This window comes from Oryzias latipes, chromosome 4 (genome assembly GCF_053564925.1).
Source record: "Oryzias latipes strain Hd-rR chromosome 4, Olatipes_Hd-rR_3.1".
Lineage (NCBI taxonomy): Eukaryota > Metazoa > Chordata > Actinopteri > Beloniformes > Adrianichthyidae > Oryzias > Oryzias latipes.
In genome coordinates this window covers 16258691-16277550 of record NC_136240.1, presented here as the reverse complement: position 1 = coordinate 16277550, position 18860 = coordinate 16258691, and the positions used below count along the sequence as shown (strand labels likewise).

General features: G+C 37.3%; 1 protein-coding gene across 4 annotated transcripts in view; it reads left to right on the top strand.

Annotated features, from left to right (window-relative positions):
* LOC101163965 (3',5'-cyclic-AMP phosphodiesterase 4C) overlaps nt 1–18860 on the top strand; it is a 97705-nt gene that overhangs the window by 13588 nt on the left and 65257 nt on the right. For 2 of the 4 annotated variants that reach the window (XM_023954247.2, XM_023954245.2), the window contains exon 3: nt 5683–5897. In XM_023954247.2, coding sequence (XP_023810015.1) covers nt 5683–5897 — 215 coding nt within the window. Of the gene's footprint in view, nt 1–5682; nt 5898–8592; nt 9246–18860 lie in introns of those variants that run through there. The other 2 variants (XM_023954248.2, XM_023954246.2) reach the window with 1 other exon arrangement.

Here is an 18860-nt window from a genome sequence, read left to right as displayed (position 1 = left end):
AAAACCAGAAAATAGGAACTAATAATACATTGAATTAAAAGACAATTATAAAATTCCACCGTTGCACAGTTCAGTTTAGAAGTCCAGAATAGTTTTAACGTTTTTTGCCATGTTCCAAATATTGATTGCAATAGGCTAAAAACGTTTTAAATTATTGCAGAACTCACTAGCAACATTTCTTTTGATCACAAAGATGAGCTAAAGTCATGAGGACCCACCTCTTTCTGAAGTGCTTCTTGTAACAGAGATTTTTGCACATTTATTTGAGCACAATGTTTGTTCCTCTGAGGTCTTTTGCATATTTAAAATCATATTTCTTCAGATAACTGTAATACTATGCAGATTTGTTCTGATTTGTAGGTAGCAGGACCGTAGCATGCATCTATGAGGCCAGAACAGTGAATCGGAGTGTGTGCATTTGTGACACAGACTGTGCATTTCTGAATTATGAGACTGTTCTTGCCTCATATGCATCTGTTAAAGAAAAAGGTTACTGGTTCTAGAGAACATTTGGTTAAGGATTTTGTTAAGAGAGTTTAACTTGACAACAAAACACACAGACACACGCGTTGAGTGGTTGTCTTTTCATAAAAATGTTGTGCTTTTTAATGTAGTCATGGACACATGGTTTTAACTCCCATTTGAGTCTTGAGGGGGCTTTTGTATGACTGTGTTCACACTCTGGTTTAGTTGAGGGGTGACTTCGAAGGGGGTGGGGGTTAGATGGAGTAAAAATAGAGGCTTTTAAAACTTTGTGCAGAGAAAAATACACCAAAAGGGTGTTTAGCTTGTGAAAGCCCAGGGATCCTGCAAAAGCATCTTCATGTGATGACTTGAAGATGAAACCAAGCTGTTTCAGTGCACAAAGTCAAAAATAAATGTTTGGAGTGTAGTTCTCATATGAAAAGGTCACGTTTCCTTTGTGGGAAGCCATGCCACAGAAGTCAAATAAAGAGGCACAGAAGTTTTATTTTTTATTTTTGATGCTTTTTTCAGGGTAAAAAAACCCACAATGGCATCTGTTCCAGGACTTTGTTGTTGTCAGTGTGATTGCTCACTGCACATTTAGCCGTACAAATTCAAGCTGCTGTGAGCCATTACTTGGTGTCTGAAAGCCGCAGAGTCGTGGGGTTTGAGTCTCAGAGTGCTGTCTCATGCTGAGCGACACATATGAGTGCACGAGTCCTAAGCCGGGGATGCAGCAAAGCACTCTTGATCAATGGAAAAGCATAGCGAGGACAAAACCTGCTGAGAACCAGACGTCCCGTCTGGTTACACAAGCTTGCTGTCTCCACCTCATTCACTTCCTGCCAGGAGACCCGCCAGGTGATCACGTAGCCAGCTGCTTCTCTGGGCCCCTGATTGGTTGAAGGCAGAGGGGAAATAAAATCACACTCTAAAAGGAGAAAAAGAAAGAAGCAACATGTTGGAGCGAACCGCTGCAGTGCTGCTGTAAATGATGTTACATTGTGTTGCCGTCAGGCGAAAATGTAATTTTTCCAGTCTGTGAAATTTAAAAAGAAAACACCACTGTGAGTATTGCTGATGTGGAAAAACAACTTTGTGATACAAGTGTTAAGCTGCTCAATAAAAACAAAACAAAATACTTTCCAGTTCTACAGCAGCTAGTCGAATATAAAGGAGGAAATTAGATTCCACATGAGGGTTGGTATTTTGAAACGCTGATTACATCTAAACAAGAAACCTAATTTCTAAAGTTGCTGCTAAAGATTTAAGAAAATTCAATATCCTGGGAAGACTTGCAACTACCAGCTTTCACGATCACAAGAGAACAGAGCAGCTTATTGTTTGGGTAAAATAAAACATGGCCTTTTATGCCAAGTCCACAGATGTTCTCGCAATTTTTCTTCTTATTGCGCCTTTAAGCAAAAATTTCGTCCCCGCCGCATACTCAAAAACTCAAAAAATCTATCATCTTCTAACTCCCTGAGTATCATTAGGAAGCTACTGGGGTAAAAATGTTGGAATTAAAGGTTGAAAATTTGGAATCGTGTCGGCGTGGCAAGCTCACAAATGTGGTGTTCTCCTGTTGAATATTTTTACCGGAATATTGTGAAAATTTATTACATGAAATGAATTGTTGGTTCAAGCTGAACAAAACAATATGAAAAACAATATGAACATGTTAGGGATGTGGGTGAGGTAAACAAAAAAAAACATAGCCAAGGAAATCCAAAAATTTACTTTTGCCAGTCCTTCAAAAAGTTACATAGATCTGTTTGTCACCACCAGATGACCAAAATATAAAATGGTTGTTATGGAGAAAAAACAAACAAATGGAAAGCTGCGATTTTGAAAAAAGCATTTAAAATGTATTTTATTTTATTATAATTTGTCACATGCAGCAGTGTGGCAGAAGGGGAAAGTGAGGGGCATGTAGTTCAGCTAGTGAGGGTGGGTCAAAAGGTGGGGTTGAGGGTGGGGAAGGGTAGCATCTGGTGGTTATATAAAACGCTGCTCATGGCTTTAATTCATTTTAGCTATTCCAGACATGGATGTAGGTGTGATATAGAAAGAAATGTGTTTCTTGGTACATTTAAGGAGAAAGTTGACTGACTTTCTTAAGATAGAGAAAATAAGTGCAGCCTGGTTTTTTCAGAATAACCTAATTTCTATATGAATTTAGTCTGATAAAGTGTAAAACTTTACTGCTTTTATAGCAGATCACATCAAAGTATTATAATTAATATAGCTGTTAAAATTGACTTACCCAATATTAGTTTTTTGCTGTAAGGTGGCGGGAAATAAGAAACTCCTGCATTCTATCTTCTACCCGTGTCTGATTTGACTTGTGCAACACCGTCTGTGACCTCAATTATTGCTGGATCAGGTGTAAGTGACATATTTCCGAGCCAGGGCAGCATCTCAGACTGCTTCTCAAAAATAACTTAATCCTTCAGGCAGCTGTCTGTGTTCTCTCAAACTGTTTGTTTGTACTTAGTGGAGGCAAATGGGTTAAAAAAGGTTAAGAAAACCCATTTATAGGAGGTTTCATTAATCAATTTGCCAGCTTCATTTTTATAGCCCTTTTCATAGAAACATATACAGCACAAAGGGCTTTACATGCCAAGTGCAATAAAATAAGAACTTATTAAGGCGTCATAAATAATCAATTTCAATTTCATACATTAAATTGAAATAATGGCCGCTGCATGGTGGTGCGGTGGCTAGCGCTCACAACAAGAAGGGCCCCAGTTCAAGTTCCGGCTGGGGGACCTGAAACAGAACACCAAGGGGGAACTTTTCATTGTGGAGTTTGCATGTTCTCCCCGTGCATGCGTGGGTTCTCTCTGGGGATTTCAGCTTTCCCCCACATCCAGAAACATGCTTCATAGGTCTAAATTGTCCCTAGGTGTGAATGTGAGTGTGCATGGGTGTGTGTTTGTGGCCCTGGCGACCTGTCCAGGGTGTCCCCTGCCTTTGCTAATGAGAGCCTGTGATAGGCTCAGGCAGACCTGTGACCCCGAAAGGGACAAAACGGCTTAGAAGCTGATTGAATGAGTGAATGAATGATAGATATGACATAAAATAAATTAGTGTAAATAACATTATCCAACATTAATAAAAGATAAGTCAAAACAATATTAAAAATTAATAGGGAAAAGAGACTCATCTGATGTCAGATCAATATCTATCAGATCTCACCAAAGTCAACTTTCACAGCTCAAATTAAGCATGAGGTGGAGGAGGGACGGGCCAAAAAAGGAAATGGGCTGTTCCTGTTTTCTTCTACTTTAGTTTAATTTCACCTTTTTATCAGGAAGAAGTCTGTAATCTGTCTGAAAACTTGTTTGCACACCATCAGGGTATTCAAAATCCTCCCTGCTACACACAAAACAAGAACACAAATGAAAGGTTTTTGTTGTGTGTTTGTGGTACAAATTGAGCTAATATTGCATGTCCTCCAACAAATAAATAGACATAAATGATTTATGTAATAAGCCATTCATTGATCGACGTTGATCAGCGAGGAAGTCAGACTGAGGTTTGTAATGGCTAAACACTTGCACACAATGCATGCACACACACATCAACTGCCATGATTCTCAAACAAATGGTCATTCAAGCAGATTAGATGACATCTCATCATTTAAGTGGAACAAGTCTGATCTTTAGTGTTTTCTAAAGAGATTTTTGAGTAAGCAATTTTGGTGTTTACTCAATATATTAAGTTTGCAGTGTACTTAGCTGGTACATGGAAACACAAACATAGAAACACAAAGGTTGGTGAATTTACAGATCAGATGCATTTTAAGAACCTGGTTCTACAAAAAAGAAAAAGAAAAAAAGCCAGTTTAGCTCGCAGCTCAGTTAACCTGTTTATCATGTTTTGCTTGTTAGCCTGCAGGATGACAAAAAAAAGAACATTCTGCTTATTAGATAACTGTATTACCAATAAAATATCAGGCGAATGAACTTTACTTTATGTTAGAGGGATAATTGTACAAAACTCACTTTAGCCTTACTAACCTTTATACTATAAGCTATCCTGACGTGTTGCTGACAAGCAGCAGATCATCTCAAGCCACGGCTTCTTTCACATTCAGAGCATGAACTTCATTATTTTCAGTCATTATGTTGCTATTTTATCTGTGCATTTGGGGTCTTTTTTTCTAGCTTCAGCCTCTCTTTAGCTTCAGGCCATGGAATTAAGAGCAGTTCCATCTTTATTTCTTTGCTCCCTGATTATTGCAAGTTAAGTTATTAACTTGCAAGTTATTGCATGTCAAGGCTCTGAGTTGGTCAAGCAGCAGTCTGTCCATACTATGTTAACGTACATCTTTTCATGTACGTTAACATCTTTTTTACATTTAGTATGTCATTGATATTTAACCTTTTTTTAAATGAATATATGAAGCTCTATTGTCTGTGGAGGCTAAAGGACAGTTATTTTGCTAATTGCAGATAAAAAAAAATGCTGTCATGTTTGTTCTGCCTATTGATGACCAAATATGTATAACTTCTTGCTTTTACTTGAAAAGCTGAGATTCTTGTTGCACAGTCTGACCTTTATTAACTTTAAGGTGGTCAGTTCATGTCACTGCATCAAATTAACCTTTGGAGCAGCAGACAGGTTTTTTGTTTTTATTTTAAAAGAGTTTTTGTAAGTTTTAGAAGTGCCTCCAGATGTTTAACAGTAAACTTTGGAGATCTTTGTCAGCTCCTTTAGAATTGCATGCTGTCATTTTTTTTTCTATGATGGCCCCTTTCTACAATCTGACTTTCTGTAGATCAAAGGAGCTGAAAAACCTTTCTAAAGCTCTTTTCAACCTTTTCATTTTTATTGCATCCTCTAAGCAAATCTAAATCTGAATTTTGTTTTTACAGTATGATTTTCTGGCCAAGCAGTTTATCTTATTTCCACATCAACAATGCTCACAGTGGTGTTTTCTTTTAAATTTTAAACAATTTTGGGTGTGCTTTATTTACTTTTTTTATGTCTTGGGTTGAACTATGTGCAACTTAATAAAATCCAAACAACAAAGTCGAGGCTTTTACCAAAAATGTTATGTGGGTTTAAAATCAAAGGTTAAAGGTTTGCTGTGTTCTTAGTTTTGCCAAGGTTTTTAAAATAAAAAATTCTTGACATTTATTGTCATCTGTTGGTGTATTTTTTTCTTAATACAGCCTTACATTCTTTCCTTTTTTTTTTTCTTTTAGCGAGGGGTGCAGGGCCGTCGGGACTCTCTTCCATCTGTCAACTATGTGGTGCGACGGCGATTTTCTGGCACGGTGATGCTGCCTCCGCTGTCGAGGAGAGAATCCTGCCAAGACCACTCACTTGACAACCACCGGCCGTCTGCAGTTAACGGCCTTCCCTTGGACCGACTCGAACAACTGTACAAACGAGCTCTAGCCAGCCACGATGAGCACCGGTCAGTCACTCAGCCTCTTCCTCTTCTTGCTCCTGATTTGTCCTGGAAATTGTCTGTGGGTCAAATTTTCTTTTTTAAAACAGTCAAATCTTTTGCTCTTTTGACTCTTTACACAGTATTATAGAAAATCCAGCTTTTATTTTTGGTTCTTTTGATACCATTTATAAAGTGAAAAGTTATATTTCATTATGTTTAATTGTGTTTTCAGATGTTTTCTCTTAAGCTCAACCACTCTGTGCCATATAGGATTCATTTTCATGTGTTTGTGATGCATGATTTGGAATTTAGGTGTGTCGATTTGGACCATCTGCTTGATGGGTTCATTAGTTAAAACAAAATGAATCAAAAAGGTTCAGCCGTTACATGGATATTTGCTATTTAGCAGATATGGAGGCGCGTATCTGTAGAGGAACAGTAGGGAATCTTGATTGCTTTATTTAAACTAACTTCTGGGGTTACAATGGGAAGATTTTTGACACTATTCTTCCTCCAATATGGCTGCTGTGAGTACATTTGTCCCATTTTTTTGTCACTTATGGCTAGTTTTGTGGTCTGTTAAAATGAAGAAAAAATGTCAACTCAGTTCAGCAGAGACACGTTTACCAGGAAATTTGGTTCAGTCCCAGCGATAGCGGTGACGCCTCTGCCTCTGAGGTCAGCAGGTAGAATTCCCTCGGCTCATTACCGCCGCTTGTTGTGCCGCATTTGCTTTTTCAGGTTTCAGTGCAGGTGGACACGGATGAGACAGCAGGTTGTGTTTGAACGACTGATGCCCGCTGAATGACAGCGGGGCGACAAGTCGACTCGCACAGTTGGTTGTTGATGAAAGCTTGATACTTGCAACAACAGGAAAGAAAGGTGCTGCAGAAATGAGAGAGCCTTTTGACAGGTTTCTACCTCTGTCTAGACATAAAAGCTTCCTCCTTCCTCCATCTCCATGCTTCTACATTTAGAATTGCAGAAAAGTTAAAAGGGGTGAACCCTGCAGCACAAAAATGATCAGTACTTTAGACTTGAAAAAGTTTGCATTATACCCCTGAACATGGCAAACCAAAAGATTTGACAACGTCCACTTAAGTTGAAACATTCTGAGTCTTTCCTGTCATGCTAATGAAACTAGACTGCAACTGCGGCCAAACCTTTGTAAGATTGCTTTACATTTTTGTTATTGTATGGCTCAGTGTAGCCGCATTTGATATTTAACTGCGAGCACCCAAGCCATCAATATCTCATAATTTTCCAGAACATTTGTGCTTTATTCATTAATTATGGAATGCTATTCCTTCTTAAATTCTTAATGCTTCTTGTTAGCTTTAGTGTTTTTACTTCTCTTTGTTTTTTCACCAAAGCTAATTTACATTGTCCCTTTAGCATCTAGCACAGGTAATCTCTTTAATAAAGAAGAGCCTTTCAACATTGACATAAGGCAGACAAGATGGAACCACATCAGCTCCTTGTTCATCTCAGTTTCCTGCTGAGCTATAATTAAATTTTGTTTGCATAAATCTACAGTCACCACATGTTACACAATATCTAAGTATTTTTTGTAAATGATTTGACTTGTGCAACACCGTCTGTGTTTTGTAAATGCATTTTAAAGCTTTAACAGGGATATGTATGCCATGTGTGGTTCTTAAACATTAATCGCTGATTTTAAAACACAAGAATTGTCTCATGAAAATTCATTTGGCTGTGATGTGGGAAAAAGATTGTGACTCTGCCTTCTTCAGGAGGATGAAACCAGAGGATGGCTTGAAATACTTATGAGAATAGACATTGCTCTATAACATTGCTCTGTGGTAATGGGATCTTTTAGAACTGATGAAGCGCTGGTGTGCTTTTAGCTGCAGTTTACTGTCAGCACCTGAAAATGTGTAGACTGAGGACCCTTATTCCTCAGGACCGACTGCTTTCATTCAATTGTACCTCCTTGTTTTGGTCAAACATCTGACGTTGCCAGATAGTGCACAAATTCCCTGTGTGGTGAATGTTTGTTTTTTGCTTTACTTTTGTAATAATATGGCAAACTCATAATGAAAATGTCAGTTTTTAAGGAAATGTTAAAGTCAAAATATTCAGATGGATGCAGATCTTTTTTTTTACCTGGTACTGAACAGTGCAGGTGATTTTTTTTTTCCAGATTCCTTGTATTTCTTGCAAGAAAATCAAGTGCACATTAAATATGTGTACAAACAAATAAGTAAATAAGAGTTAATGGCAAATCTATTCGCATTTTAATTTCACAATGTTTGGCCAACTATTGTTTTTCCACCTCAAAATAATACAAATAGACACTATTACAACATTCTGCCACACTGTATGGTCACATGTCTTTGTAAAATTCAAAGTGTTTCTACACATTGGACTGAAATGATGGCTTGATTAATTTTATGTGTTGTCTGCTGGGATGGCACTTGGTCGTTTTTCCATTATATTAAAATAAATAAACCGTACCTCAAGTCAAATGATGTTTTCCAATATCGATTATAATCAATTTATTTCATTTTGAAAATATTTTATAGTAGTATATGATTAACAACTTGTCTTAGACAGATCGATCTAGTTGGGTTGTAGGAATATAAATAGATTAAAACATTAAACCAATTACTCCCTCAAACAAAAGATATTTTATTTTTAATCAAATAGTGTATGTGGAGTTTAAATAGAAAGTATTAGTAGTGCTTTAACAGAAATGTACACATGAATTGTTAGTTTGCGATAAGTGCAGAAAAGCCAATTCTGTGGAAGGATCTGGCGGGGAGTTTGACAGTTTGTACGGCGACAGGCAGAGAAACAGATGGAGGTGGCAGAAGGAAACTGGCGTGGGAAGGAGAGGGAGAGGTGTGGAAGGAGAGAAACGGCTGAGACGCAACGCAATAAAAGGGAAGATGAACTCACACCAAGATAAGCAGAGCATAGAGGAAACGCAGAGAGACAGCTGATACTGAGTGGTTTCAGCACTCCGGCTCGTGGACAGCAGCGCGCTTGTCACCTCGTGCGCGCGCCGCGCTCCGTGCTGTCAAGAGCGCACTTAGCCCGCCCGCTCCACAGACCGCCCGCGCGTCCGTGCGCTTCCCATCGCTTACCTTCAGCTGTTCTGTTCACAACTGCAAGACAACAAGCCCAGAGAACAGATTCGGTAAAAATGGAGTGCGCCACGCTGAGCAGAGAAGGAGCGGGGCTCGCCAAACCTCCCAAGCATCTGTGGCGCCAGCCCAGGACCCACATACGGATCAAACAACGCTTCAACTCGGACACCGAGCGATACCTGTGCCGGAACCGGACCCTGGAGAAGCTGCGACCCGGACTGAAGAAGCCGCGCATGTCCTGGCCCTCCTCTCTCAAACGGTAACTCCGATTCCCTCCTAAGTGCTTTTCTCCAAAAAGTGATACAATATAGAAAAGCCTCCAAAAATGACCTTAAAGTCAAATGATGTCAATAAAAGAGACATTCATTTCGTATTCCGTTTTGCGTAAAGTAAAGAAACTTTAATTTTTCATGTTTGAAGTGAAAAAAATCTAACAGTCCTTTCACCTTAAGCCTGATGCATCCGATATTCCCATCAAGTCCTCCCAGTTTGAATGACTCCATCGCAGCATCACTAATTATCTGAGTGTTAATTTCAAATTTACAAAATGCAGCAAAGCTTATAATCAAGCCGCTCCACACTGATTCAGAAAGGGCCACAGTGTTGTAATGCTGATTAACCTGAACAAAGTGCCAATAAAAATCTTCATTAACACCCTTTTTTATGGGATTTTTCCTCCCCAAGTTTGTTTTCCTGAGGAGAATAAGGCGATGACGCTTGAATTGAAAAAAAAAAAAAAAGAACTGTCAAAAAACTTGCAATAATAACTCAGGAAATACATTTTTTTTCTCATGCAGAAGTGTGAACTATAGATTTGTATCCTATAGTGGATTTTTCAGTGTCTTCATGTCACCGCTCACATTTTTAGCATTACCCCTATAGCCCGTATATTCTTCAGACTCTTGGCTTCTTTTTACCCTTGCATTTTTAGTGCATCTTAAATACGTTTTAACATGAATTTTAATTCAATTTCTGCTATTTTCCCCCTAAAAGTTTAATCTTAATCTGACACTAGGCTCCACATTTATGTGAAAAGAGCTTGTCCGCACAGGATTATTTATTGATGAACACGCACCCTGCCTCTTGTGTTGAAAAGCTATTGATTTCTAGTGACAACGTGTCGTGCTCCGATTCCTCAGTCAGTGCAACCCACTCTCCATGTAATTCTCAGTGGACCCAGACTGGAGCTGAGGAGAATTTGGCTGTAAATCGTGCCAAGTAACTTGTGGACGAATTGTTTATGATGTGTTTTTCTGTTGAATTTATGAACATTTGTATTTGTGAAATGTCTTTTGTGACGCCTTGTGGGTTTTATTTTTTCAGTGTAAATGAGTTATTACTAAATGTTTTATGGCATATAGAATAAAGGGTTCAAGTTCTTCTAGAGTTTCAAAAATAAAAATGAAACAATAAAACAGTGACTGAGTGGGTTTCAGAGGTAGTTGTCTAAATTTGTTGTTTAGCTTTTTTGTTCTGCTTCTTGCTCTGGAAGAGGTGATGGAGATTTGAGGGAGTTTGTCTTGCAGCAATTTTCTTTGTTAGACTTCTCATTCAAACTAATGAACTGACTGCTTTTTCCTGAATCCTCATCCACAGAGGCTGTCAGGGGAGAGGGGAATTGCTGGTTTTTAGCCTCTTCTTTTGAAGTATTGGGTTTCACAAATAAGTTGAGAGAAAATTCTTTCTTTTTAGCAAAGCAAAGTAAAGCAAATAGAAGAGAATTTAGTTTAAAAGAGATTTTTAAAGTCCCGCGCCATTCATCTTTTGACCTACTTTAAAAGCATTCTCAGTTGTATTGATCAAGCTGTTTTTAACCTAAATAAAAAAACGGTGTCATTTTCTAGACCATTGTTTGTGCTGAGCGGCAGTAATTCATTCGAACTTTGCCCCTGAGTTGTGGGCCGGACCGTTTGTGCGGACGGAGTAAGCTCCCCCTACTTCCCGCCATTCATCTGTTTACATGTTTCCCCTAGCTTACAACCCCTCACACCCCCAACCAACCTAGCATTACTGGTGCAACAAAAATGGTGAGTAATAGTGGAGCTATCCAGCCGTACAGTTTTGAGCCAGATGTCAGCTCAGACGAGGAAAATGAAGACCTAGATGAATAGCTGTCGCACTGGAATGGAGCGGAGCAGGTAGTTTGTGGCTTGCCGTTGTAGGTTATATGTCACAACTATGAGCTTGTTAAATGGCTTTTTATTTGTCTGTTTCTGATTCAAAACGATTTGAATAAAGAAATACTTAGAAATTCAATTTAAGGATTAATTTCTTTAAACATGTCTTCCATCATGAGAAAAATGCCTCATCAGAACTCATCAGAGTGGGTCTTTAGACTAAACATTCTTGTATTCCCATTTCCACATCTGGGATTTTCCATCTGCACATATGCGTCATTAATCTGGCTGCTTTTTCCCTGCAAGAATGAAATGACAAAGATTGTAGGATGTTTTATTAGGTTGGCCACGGGAGATCTGAACATGCATGAAAACCATCGTCAGTTCAGTGCTGCTCCCTTGATGCCACTTACTGTTAACAAGCAATGCGTCAGCTCACCTCAGAGCTTTTTGACATCCAAAGGGAAGTCATGTTTCTTTGTCATAGAAAAAAAACACTGAGATTCTAACAAAACACAACAAAGTAACACTTTTTTTAATGCTCAGTGATAACAAATCATGTGGCCTAGATCACATGACCAGTGAGCATCTTAAATATGCCAGCCCAAGGTTTTTTCCGCTTCTTGCCAATTGTTTTACCGTAGTGGCTTTTTAACTCATGCGGTATTACCTGACTCAATGATGTCTGTATTGATGGTGCCTGTGTCCTCTCAAAGGTTTTGGAAAGAATTTGATCTCAAAAAATTATTGATTTCCTCTTATCTACTGATAATATTTTGGTTTTAAAGCTCAACATGGAACACACATTTGAATTGTTGTGTTAAAAGAAATTGTTGATAAGCACAGACAAAATAATTCATCTGTACCGTACTTATTTCACAAAGTGAAATATCTTGGAAATATCATCAATGATCAACTTACAGATGATGATGATATCCACAGACAATGGTGTATTTTATATGCTCAGGCAAACATATTTGCACGCAGGTTTTATCCATGTTCTGACAATCTCAAAATTCTCCTATTTCAAACTTACTGCACACTATTGTATACTGCCCACTTGTGGACCAACTACAGGGCATCTTGAATGTGGAAGCTAAAGGTTCCCCATAATGATGCCCTAAAGATTTTATTAAAACAGCCACAGTGGTGCAACGCAAGTAGTTTGTTTGTTGGTGCAAGAGTTAATACTCTCCAAGCCTTGTTGAGACAAGTTATCTATGGTTTTATTTATCATCTTGGCGCTTCTAATAACAAAATAATTTGAAGACTCACCAAAGTAAGGTACAGCACTTTTAGATATTAGTCCCCTATTTGGGGGTTCTGGTATGGTCTCCTTTTTAAGCTTTTATGTTTTTTTAGTCAGCAATAGTTTTAGTCTTTTTTTAAGTTTAGGGTACTTGGTAATTTATGTCACTGTTTTTATACTTGTACTATCATGAATGCTTTTATTTTTATTCTTAATTCTTTTGTGTTTATTGTGGCAAATGGACCTTGAGTCTGTAATAATAAACTTCTTTTTATGAGGATGGTATGTATATAGAAAGATTTATTACCGGTAAATACATGTCCATTTTAATGGAATGGCCTAGACTTGGGCATGCATTTTTACTCCCAATATTGACTTTTTGCAAATTGATTGGAATTGATTGAAAACTTAACTGTCTTTACGTTAAAGTGACATCCTCTGTATCATTTCAGTTCACAGTAAAAACGTCATTTGGTTTGTTGTAGGACATTCGGGATGATTTGTTAGATTTCCTCCTCTGACATACAAATGAGGAGCTGTTTCCACATCTGTTTTATTCATTAGATCTCCAATGGAAATAATGTTTGTTTACATGATTCATGCAGATCGCCCAGTGGAGCCGCAGACCACGGTAACATCTGCGCCTTTGCCCTTTTTGGTCACCTCTCTGCTTCAACACCTGAACATTTGTCTTCAACTCCACGACGCAAAATGACAATTAATAAATGCTCTTCCGCTTAGCCAATTTGCTTACCTGACTGCGTTCCAGCTGGATTATTTTTTTTTTTTGGCCATAGCTCATCATGTGTGAACAAAGGTCATACTCAAAGTGTAAGAGTCAAGTCCCTTCAGGGCTGACATATCATTTCAGTGTTGCATGTCTAACTTCCAAGAATTAACATAAACTGACAACAAATCAGATGTAACTGATGCTGAAGTAGTTTTAAAACAGTTTATTAAACCATGGAACACATAGCTTTACCCACTGAAGACCATTCCTTCTAGTCTGACTAGCCAACCAGAATTTTTCAAATCTTTTTCAATGCAGTCACATTTTCTGCATGTGTGATAGTCCACAAATACACGTTAAAATGAGGCATGTATCTGATGGGTAAATGGATTGTTTACTGTAAAAACTTCAGCTCAGCTGCCCACTTCAGGTTGTCCCTCTCAGTCTCCATGCTGCTTTGATGATGCGATATCAGTACTTTTGCTCTGTTTGGAGCTCTGCCTCCATGAAGGCCGTCTGTGCCAGCCGCTGCGTCTGAATGATGACTGTGAGCATGTGAACAGGCCGAGCTGTGCTGTAGGTAGGAGTAAGAGCAGTGAGTCAGACCGCTTTATCGCCACCAACGACAACACCACTGGCATTGCTTTTGTGCTTCACTAAATGCGTATTTCCTTTTTTTCTTCCTCAGAATGTCTGTGATTATGTATTATTCCAGATGACTCAGATCGCTTTCTAAAATAAGTCATCTGCGACACAGGTGGGTTGAAGATTTATGTAAACATTTATAGGTGATTTTTAGCTGATTCTCTTCTTCAGCATTTTGTCTCACAGGTAAATTTTTCATTTTGAAAGTTTAAAAACAAAGATTTACGATTACCCATGATGGGTCTTTAATTTTAGAATTTCTGAGATGGTTGTTGTTGACAAAGTTACATTTAGCATCAAAGTGGATAAATTAAACAATTATTATGTTACCAAGCTATGCAAAAAGAGGCCCTTTGATTTTGTTGAAAAAAATAATAAAAGAACCCTTAAAGTCCCACTTAAGGCATCTATTAATCAATTTTTAAAGCATTCACCGTGGTCTTATAATTATGACGCCATTTTCAGAAAAAAATCGAAAAACCTGTTGTTTTCTAGAACGTTTTGTGAAATCCCTGTTGTAATTTGTATATACTGACTAAAAGGCATTTTTTTAATCTGCTTCTGATTCACCACAAATTGCATAGAGAAATACTTAGAAATGCAGTTTTAATTTGAAATTTCTTTATAAATGTCCTCCATAATGAGAAGAATGCCACAAGAATATGTTAAAAACACTAAAAAAACAATTTTATTGGAGTGGGTCTTTAAAACCTCTGCATCTTCGATAGTGTCCTGTGAATCAACCTTTATTTTGCGTTAAAATGTTAATTTATCTACTTTCAAAGAACTAAAACACCAGTCTCTCATATAAACAAGACATCCAGTATTGGTGAGATGAGGGAGTATTGTTATCTGTTACCAAACATTTCAACTGTCTTCAGATTAAAGCATTGACACAGCAAAAAACTGTCATAAATCTTATGTTTAATGTCTGTACCTCTAGAGGTACTTTTACTTTTCTTTTAAAAGTTGCAAATTGAAAGTAAAGCTCCGGTGTCGTGTGTCAGTGTATAACAGTAGCTTTGTGTTTCACTGGTGTGTTTCTGCTAAAGAGCATCTCATTCATACATAAACACATCCTCCTAAAGGATTCACATTGAAGTTCTATTTTAGAAGCATTTGTTGTTATTATTTCTGTTATACACATCATGCTTTTCTTGTTTTCCTGCACAGCATATGACAGGTTAGCAAACATTGTGCTTGATACACAAATGGCCAGCATCACATTTGTTTGCAACCGACGTTTTGGCAGTGTTTGTTGCTGAATGCAACCACAAACATGGCGCCAACCCCTTACTCTTGGACTTGCCTCTTTCTAAAAAAATCCACAGCAAACTTAACAACGACATTGAATTATTAATTTTCAATAAAGACTATTTATGGGCAAGCCTTAACCGACAGGAAAAGATTAAAAAAAACTCAGTCGACTGAAAAAATAGAGCTAATGTCAACTCAACAGTAAACAACTATCAATGTATCTTGATGATTTGAAATTTAAGGGAGTGTCGGATAATATTTGAAATAATCTCAGGAAAAGGAAATGAAATTGTCTCAATGAAGATGGAAATGATGCTGGTTGCTCGGCAACAGTGGAAGGATGTACCAATAATGCACAAACAGCTTTGTATAATGAGAAATCACTCAAAGTTCATAATTTCTCTCCATGTAAGGAAAGTTGAAAAGGTTGTCTACATGAAGGCTCACAGGCACGTCAGGAATGACTGAGATCGCTTCACAACTTTAAATTAAGAGACTATTTTTATTCGTTGTCCAAATTTATTAACATCTCCCATAACCTATTTGGTCTTTTAAGAGGTAATAGTTGGTGTAAATCACATGTACATAAACACGAGTAGAGAAATGGCTCATGGAGAAGCATCAGTGACCTGAGTCTCATTGATATGCTAACCACCTCCTCCTGCTCTGCTTCTTTCTTACAGAGGCTTTTATTTAGTCTTAATTCCTGGGATGTTTATGCTTATAGGCTGATAAAATGTTAAAACTGTTGACTAACCCTGCCATTTCCTTTTATCTACTAATTAGTTTCACATTCTGCATATTGGTAACAAATGCCTTTAATTTAGTGTGCACTATCCCTATTTGGCTTTAGATTTCTGATTGTGCAATTTGCTCCCACAGGAGAAACTAAAAGGTTATTAATGTAATAAAATAAAAAGCAATGACAAAGCCTTAAATCGGGATCAAGTTTGTGGCGTGATGAGAATTAAACTTAATTTTTATATGATTTTTTTTAAATGAAAAGGAGTTGTGCTTCTTAAAACTGTTGTTAAAGTTTAAAAATGAACTTTTCTGTAAACAAAACCTCATAGTAGTACTGATGATGCTACACAACCACCTTTCAACCAAGCTGATGCTTGTAGTCTCTGTCAGAGGAAAACAAATCAACCCATTGGCTTTACAATGGAAAAAGGCAGCTGAAAACCACTTTGCTATTACATTCAACCCTCTCAGAACAATAGAAGAGCCTACAAACTGTCCGGCATGTGAATCACTCGCATTGGATTTAATGCTAAGGTGTATTTATTTATGTACCGGTAATCAAAAGCAAAGTGGTGAAAAGGGACTATGTATGTTATTAACCTTCCAGGCTTAAACTTTTATCCCAAACAACAGATTTTCCGATGAGATAGTGTAATTTTCTCTTTAAAGTTGTGTGCCCTCTGATATGCAAAATGCAAAGCTCTTTTCATTTTTTGAAACACTACTGCAATACTTTGGGGGTTACAAATCTATAACAGCAGTAACTTTAGGACAGAAACACCGTAGTTCTCTTTTCAAATTAACGTTACATTAAGTTCAAATTCAATATGCAATTCAGACTTGCAATCTGAACATGTATTTTGAAAGTTACAATTTAATATAAAAAAATCCAATGAAGACTTAATTTTTTAAAGTATTAAAAATGAATAAATGAAGTTAAAACAAACAGACATGAATTATCAATTGCAAAAGGCATTTTCATTTAAATTATATTACAATTGTATTACAAAAAGGCATGGCAATTTAAAATGTAATTGATTTTTGCTTATATTTGAAACTTTAATTAAAAAAACATAAAATTATTGTTTTGTGCTATTATTGTTTTTACATATTGAATTATACATTCAAAAATTCTTGTTTAGAACTGCAAGCCTGGATCCCATGTTGAATTGTAAAGTGTAAATTTTCAAACTGCAACTTAAATTGTCAATTGAAAATTGAAGAATAGTTTAAATTGTGGGTGAAAAAATCTTCTTTAATTTTAGGCATAATCAACTTTTTGAGCTTTTAAGTTTATTATAATGTTCATTCTTCATTAAAAGAAACCCCAAAGCGGTATTTTGACACACAATAGAGTATTTTGCTAAAAACCTGCTCTCTGAGCACCAGCCCCTCCCATTCCACGAAAGCAAGCGGGTTCTCAGTAGCTGACGTATATAAGTGAGAACAGGCCCTTCCAGGAAGAGTCTGCGCTGCCAGCACCGCCCCCCCGGGCTAACACTCACACCCACTTTATCTGCGGATCGTCAAAACTTTTTCCTTTTATATACAAAATATGCACATCCATCTTTGCAAAACTTTAGATGTTGTTTGTTTTCGAGACGCAGACACGCTACCAAGGTTGGCTCTAGGTCGACCTCATGAAATGGGCGGTACCCACAAAGAGCGAAGAGGCGGTGCCTCAGAGGTCGAGTCGTAGAAAATTAACTTGCGAAGAAAAATCATATTTAATTAAAAAAATGTGTTCATTTCTATCTAAAAGTAATATATTATAATATATATGGACATGGTTTACAAAAAACGTCTTAAAATTAGCATGGTATAGGCCCTTTAAAATTTTTAGTGTAATCGAATATGTGTCTGAGAGTAACTTATTGAAGAAGCACCTGGATAAGATCAAGAATGGAGTAAAATAGCTTTAACTTCTGCTCTTTTTCATTTTAAATTTTTCATTTTTTATGATTTGTGAAGGCTTCATTTGCTCTTTAGAAAGATTTTACCTATTTTTGTATTAGAAAAAAAATACAATAAAGCAAGTTGAGTTGCACCAGTGCTGGCAGGGCCTCATACATTACAGAGGAAATAGTTGATAATGTGGTTTAAATCTCCCCTTGATGTTAAATTATATCCGAATTGACAAAAAAAAGCTTCAACGCCTTCCATGAGGGCGCTTCAGCTTCACATTAGAGTTGATGAAGGCGTGTTGGCTCTCAGGGACAATAAAAAATGTGGTTGTGACTAAAGAGGGAATAAGTAGTCAAATAAAAAACAAAATGTACAGTGAACTGGACCCACAAATTCTCAAATAGAAAAAGAAATAGGTGCTTTTTGAAAGCACTTGTTGTGGCGTGATAATGAAATTGATAATGAAATATTACACCGGTTGCCATGGAGCTGGGGTTTTCAGGGAAAAAGGCTTAAAGGTTTCCCCACCAGGTTATCAGAGTGGGGCAGGTTTCTACACAGAAGAAATGAATGTTATCTAACCAGATACATGTTAACAAAAGACACAGAGCAGAGTGATTGTGTCATGGAGGGAGGATTGGTGACATGGAGCTGTGCTCAAAACCAGCTGGGAAAACTCACCTGTATGTGGTGATATTGATTTAAGCAGGTTAAATTATTTAATCAGCTCCATCTAATGGCATTGGTTAAATGATCCAAATCCCTCCCTGCAGGGAAAATGCGTTTCCACTTAAATTAAGAGCTGCTGAGTTATACTTTTACTACATATTACACCCAGTAGGTTATGTTTCATTTTCCTGGTGTTTTTAAATGATGGGCAGTTGTGGTCATGTGAAAAGCAACACTGAATTGGCTAAATAAAACTGTGATCCTGTAATTTTTCACCATTAAACTTGAGTCACGACTCAAGTTCTTCTTTGGCAGACCATTAAAAAGCTAATAATTGCATTTCTCGTGGACCAAGACTTGATTTTATTATTCTCTTCAATGCTGCGCTTTCAGAAACTTTCAACCTCACTATTAACTTTAGATTTTTTTTAGCAGGATTGTGATTATGAAAAAAGAAAAAAATCTTGTTGAGCAACCAGTGGCTAGGATATTGATTCATTATTTTTGCAGTTTATTGGAAAGACGGCTTCTCTCCTCCATACTGCCAGCTCAAGACAA